Here is a 6,000-nt window from a genome sequence, read left to right as displayed (position 1 = left end):
CGGCTAGTGGGCGCATGTCTTGCCATCCTACTCGTCATGGTGACAGTCATCGGTGTTTTGGCCTTTGTGGCAGTGCGGCGCTATCGAGCCGTCCTAATCCAGGCCAAAGTAGATCAGACTCGCAGCAGGTACACACTAATGTACACATGTATACTCACTGTTCACAACACTGAACCTACAATACAAAGATTAATGTACAGGATGCGCAGTAGTGTTACATGCAGGGTTTCTGCTGGATTCACCCAGTTAAACTTTTCAAAGCCATATAAAATGCAATTTAATACAAGAGAACATGATGAAAAACCATTAGGGATGGGATAAGATAGGGATAGAACATAGATTTATTTTTTATTATATCACATATTTTCAGTACTTCCCAACAGTAACAACAATTTCTAATGATATATTAATATGAACTAATAATTGAAATTACCTGGATGGAGATAAGCAATATAAAATGGGTGGATGGACTAACTAATCTAAAAATATTAATTTAGTATTTGCTAAAATTGATAATTGACTATGATGAGCTAATGACTTTCCTAGCTGCTGTAGCAGCTGCTCCAGGTCTGATGGTTCTGACTCTACAGGAGTAAAAAGCCTCCTGTGAGCATAATGTACTGTTACAACAATCCCACAACCCCAGTTTTTAAGTGTGTAACAGACTACAGTCTAATACAGAAACATTTTATAACTAACATTACTTCCTGCAGGCAAAAGAAAATATTTAAGATTTTTATGAATTAACTTTTTTTAATTTCTTCTAAGGGCCTTTTTTGAGGAAAAGGTTTATGCTTTTTAAGACTTTCAAGACCTGCAGATACTTTGTGCATTGAACATTATGTATCAACACAATTAGATGTTTAGAGAAAGATCTAGTTTGATCAGTCTAAAAATATGTTGAAAATGAATCAAATGGAAGATGGTAGTTTTTGTGTGTAGTGAGCAGTGCAATGGGCTTCTGGGTTGATCTTTTTAAATACCAATATAACCCACATGTTAACACACACACAATTTGGTGAGAGGTCATGTCTTGTAATCCACTCAGGAAAAACCACGGAGACGGGCACAACCGCACACACAGTAGGTGTAATTACAGTAATGTCCACTAGGTGTCATGGTCTGGCTGAAGAAACACATTATCACGATGAATGCTTTGTTGGTAAATGTTGAGACTGTCGGTCTAAATCTAAATATCCACCTTCCAGACTTGCAGACCGCCCTCATGGGCTTCAGTCATACATGGTCACAGTCATCAGATCAAGTCCGTTATGGCCCCGTGTGGACTTGATGAGTTGTGGATTAGGACAGCCCTCTGCAAATGCGCTTAAGTGCAAATGTTTGGATTCAGTCTCTTAAAGCTAATAAAGTGCTCAGTGAGTGTGTATATATACACTGTACAAAGAGGTGTGTCTCTTGTGCAGCCTATACCTCACTGCTTTGAATGTGGTGGACCAAATACTAGGAACACCTGTCAACATAACACAATGCAGTTCACCAGCACCACAGACAACGTCGTCCAAAACGATCATACAGTTGAATCAACACCTCTTCAATACAGTGTCAACAACAACTGAACAGGGAAACCTTCATGAAGGAGGATTTATTGCAGGACTGTTGTATTAGACTGTGTTAGTTTTAGTGTAAACTCCTAATGTATAAACAGTTTTAAACATTAAAAGGAAAGTGACGATGCTTTCAAATATAATGCCGTGATTGTTTTGATTTATAAATTAACTTCATACAAAGTGCAGAAAACAGAAAAAACTCAAATCAGATCAATATTTTGGGGTGACCTCCCTTTGCCTTTAAAACATCATCAGTTCTCCTAGGTACATTTGCCAGTGCCAGTTACATACCAGTAATTATAACTATATCCTAAGTATAGTTGAAGCAGATACAACAAATAATGTTTCCTGTGAATATTTGACATCTCATTATGATTTGTTGTGTGCACAGCTATCGCAGGTTCAACCATTTTGATGAGCTCTCAGGTCGGTTCTGGTTGCGTTCGTGGGCGGGATCAGCAGACTCACTGGACAATCCGGCCTTCACACGCTCCGATGAATTACTGCACCTGCGGGCACTCGACCGCCCCTGCTGTTACCACGACGACACGCTGTCACTGGCTTCCACCTGCCCCAGCCACGGAACGCGCATCAATACGATATACCCACACAGGTGCGCGCGCACACACACACACACACACACACATTCAGTAGGCTGTCACACATGAAGTATCAGAAGTTCATATGTTATTTTGTTCTCAGTTACAAGAGCTTCAGAATTTCAGTGGTTTGTTGTCATCAGCCATCAGGTGAAATCCACCTGAAAACAGTATGCATACCATATAACATACATGTGCATTTAGCCTGCTGTCGTGTACACGCCATATAAAGCAAAATCAGATTTAAGTGATCACTAACTCAGAAAACAATGATCACAAGCTTAATGCATACAACCTGCTGCCTGGAGCTTCGGTACAAAAGCCCAGTCCAGCTGTCACTCTAAGGTGGGTAAGAGTTTTCCCCCACAAAGTAAACAGAACAATATTTCTATCTAAATAGGCTGGACATAAAGAGACTCATCCAGCAGCTAATGGTCTGCTTCATATATCCTCCCCTGCTTCAAAAATACCTGCATCCTGCCACCTTCACCACAAGATACAAGGTTGTTTCTGCGGTTGACGGAAATGATTTCGAATGCAATAAACTTTTGCTTTCAATTAAATGTTAATATGGAATCTGTTGATCAATCACACAGAAATTATTTTTATAGAGACACATACACACACACCCCCATTTGGCTTTTTTAATGTCACTCAAACAAGAAAAATGATTACAGTTTAAAATGTATATACGTAAGCTATGTATGTAAGGACCTTTAGAAAATCAACTGACCTAATTTTAAAGGGGCTATTTGTAAATTTTGCCATTGCTGCATAGCCAGCATTAGCATTAACAGCTGTTTACTTTCCAGTCTAGAAGAAATGTTGCAAGTTCAACATCAAACTTAATTCCTTTATTCGCTATGGCTCCAGCGTTGGAAAGCAACACTTATGTTAACTCTTGTTTCTATCACATCTTTTCTTCAACTGAAGTTAGCATGCTAACCAGCTAGACCCCGGCCCATCTCTTCGGTCTGCCCTGAAGACGTAGTGCTGCTCAGAGGGCGTATTATAACTTCTTATCTTGTAAATGCAATGATGGCCAAAGCTTCTCAAGCGATAATCACCACCACCCACTCCCAGCACGAAACCACCTCATAGCCCCTTTTAAACCTGCATTGAAGTTATTTTTCAGGCACTTGGAGCAGCAGAACACATAAACACAACAATTACATTTTATCACACTATAAAGTTGTTAATAAATGGTAAATGTGTTAGCAAACAGTTGCTTATTAAACAAACAGCAGACACAGAGCAACAGTATTCATTTGAAGTCATGTAAGGCCAAGTGACACATGTAAATTATCTCTCCTTTTAGCTCTCTTGTGGTTTTGTCTAGCTCCCGAGGGAAATATTTGGCTCTGTAGCTGCTGAATGCTCCACTATCTTCAGCATCTACTTGCTAAATTTGTCTGTCTGCCAATTAGAGATGAACGGGTAGAGTACAGTGGGTTCATCACTGCTTTTTTGCTAAACAGCTGCCTGCATCTGGGAAAAATGCCAATAAGAGCAGTAAGACTGAACCAAAATAGCACAGTTGTTGGTCAGAGAATGAAAACAGTAGTATGAAATATGCTGAAAATAAAAAAAGGCTTGTAGAGCTCAGTAGAATGATAATTTTCTGTAGGTTTGTCATTGTCTCAGGTCCCTATCATATTACACACAGTCATTTTATCCATTGGTGATAAATATTGATTAGAGCAGCTTTAACTATAGGATTCAGTACTTTATTTAAGTGAATGCAAAAGCAAACAAGTAAATGGGTAAAACACAAATATAAAAGGCTAAAACAACAATAACTAAATTAATGTTATTTAGTGACATTAAAGTCCATTAAGTTACAGGAATCTTCTTTTTTGTTTGTCGTTGTTTTCTTCCTATGGACCCCCCATGAGCTGTGTCCTTAATAAAGACTGAATGAATGAATGGATTGCTGTTAAGATATTGACCATGATAATCATTCTCCTAAATTTCTCCTCACCTAAATAAAGTGAATGAAACATTAAAACCCATTAATTAATGAGTAAAACTTAATCTTAAACTATTACTCTTGGTAAAAATGTAAATGTATTTCCATAAGTATTCACACTCATTCACACATATAAAGACGATGCCTGTGTGAACCTAACTAATCCTTTGGCTCTGTGTATTACCTGTAGCTCTCAATATGGTTGGAGGGGAAGTGAAATGAGTATGGGGGATGGCGTGTTGGACTCAGGTAAGGCCAGTGACCTTTCCGTCTGTAGCTGGCCTGTAGAACCCATTCAGTGGACTCCATTCCCACTTCTGCAGCAACTGGCTTCCCACAGGACACCCACAGTGAGTGTGTGTGTGTGTGTGTGTGTGTGTTTTTAAAGAGATGTATCTGGTTTCATTATGTGATTATGTGTTGTTCCTGTGTGAAAGCAGGTGAGGGTTTCAAGGCCCCGGTCCTACTGTGAAGGCATGGAGCTGGTAGACCTTGGGAAGAGCTGGACTGCTTGACACATCAAGAATTAAATCTGCTCTGACACTGGTATTTGCAGCTCATTGCAATTTAAGGCTCAAATGTTCTTTTTTGTTAATAAAAATTGTGAAAAAATAAGTGTAAATGTGTATAAATAAATTGAGTGCGCGCACACACACACACACACAAACCCACACCCAGCCATACACAAATGAGCCACACCTCCTCTCAATGCTGTGCATGAAACTCAGCTGGAATGTGATGCCATAAATGACTGGGAAAGACTGGCAGGGAGTGAAACAGGCAAATATGTGCACTGACCTCATATTGCACTCCTATAATTGTCCCTATCCTGGGAAAAAGAATAAGGGAGTGATTGATTCGGGAGTGAGAGGAAATGTGGCAAATAAAGGAAGCTAGTGAATGTGTGTAAAAGAGAGAGAGATAGGGAGAGGGATGAGTGAAAAGTGGACAGAAGCTACCTGCTAGCTTCTTCCTTATACGGTCTTAGTCAGAGCTGAGAGCCAGGCCTGTGAGTTTCTCTGACTGTGCGAGTGAGCAATGCAGGGAGGGCGCACGTACGTGTGTGAGTGTGTGTTGTAATGCATGTATGAGTCATGCACGCTGCTGAGTTTTGAAATGGCTTGAGGAAAGGCATGATGAGACTTGACAAGAAACGATGAGAAATGATAGGGAGGAGTTAGTGAGAGCAAAGTTTAAAAAAAGAAGAAATAAATCTAAAGGTCAATCTGTGTATATGGGTGAGGAACACAGAAATCAAGGTGAAAAGTGGTGAAATAAAACAACATGCGCATTCACACACATACACACACACACACACACACACACAAACACACAGCCTTAAAAAGGGAGATTCATTCATTTCCTCAGACTGGTCACATGACCTGAGCAGTGCATTCTTCCCCCCATGTGACTCGCTCCAATATCTCCTTATATGGACGTCATCCAAAGGAACTCTTAAAGGGATGGTTGTCCTGTCCTGGCTCTAAACTTGGTGTGTGCATGTGTGTACGTGTGTACGTGTGTGTGTGTGTGTGTGTGTGTGCGCTTAGTGTCTGTCTGGAGCAGGATAATGCCAGTCTGAAAAGCCAATTCCCTGATCAGCTCTATGTTGTCCTTAGCTGCTCCATACCTGATGACATATGGGCGTGTATATGTGTGTATGTTTGTAGGTCTGTGTGGTCACTTCCTGCGTGCATCTGCATAAGTAAGGCTCTGTGAAACATACTTCCTGTCTCTTTTGGTGAACTGGCTGCCATATATCCTTATTAGGAACACATAGAGCCAGCAAGAATTCCTAGTGTAAGTTTATGAGTCTTTGTCCGGTGCCCTTATTGAGTTAAAACAGCACCCCTACCCACCCACT

General features: G+C 40.4%; 1 protein-coding gene across 1 annotated transcript in view; it reads left to right on the top strand.

Annotated features, from left to right (window-relative positions):
* The window catches only part of vap (vascular associated protein), a 10,932-nt gene extending 6,181 nt beyond the window's left edge, over window positions 1-4,751 (top strand). The window contains 4 exon segments of the mRNA XM_023430564.2: window positions 1-128; window positions 1,960-2,181; window positions 4,327-4,486; window positions 4,577-4,751. The exon segment at window positions 1-128 is cut by the window's left edge and continues 191 nt beyond it. Of these exon segments, the coding sequence (XP_023286332.2) occupies window positions 1-128; window positions 1,960-2,181; window positions 4,327-4,486; window positions 4,577-4,651 (585 nt within the window). The 3' untranslated portion in view covers window positions 4,652-4,751.
* The last annotated feature ends 1,249 nt before the right edge of the window (window positions 4,752-6,000 follow it).

The sequence above is a fragment of the Seriola lalandi genome, unplaced genomic scaffold, assembly GCF_002814215.2.
Source record: "Seriola lalandi dorsalis isolate HSWRI2012SDOR001 ecotype SW California unplaced genomic scaffold, Sedor1 jcf7180002054907, whole genome shotgun sequence".
Taxonomy (NCBI): domain Eukaryota; kingdom Metazoa; phylum Chordata; class Actinopteri; order Carangiformes; family Carangidae; genus Seriola; species Seriola lalandi.
Note: the sequence above shows the minus strand (reverse complement) of the source record. Positions and strands in the feature narration are given on the sequence as shown.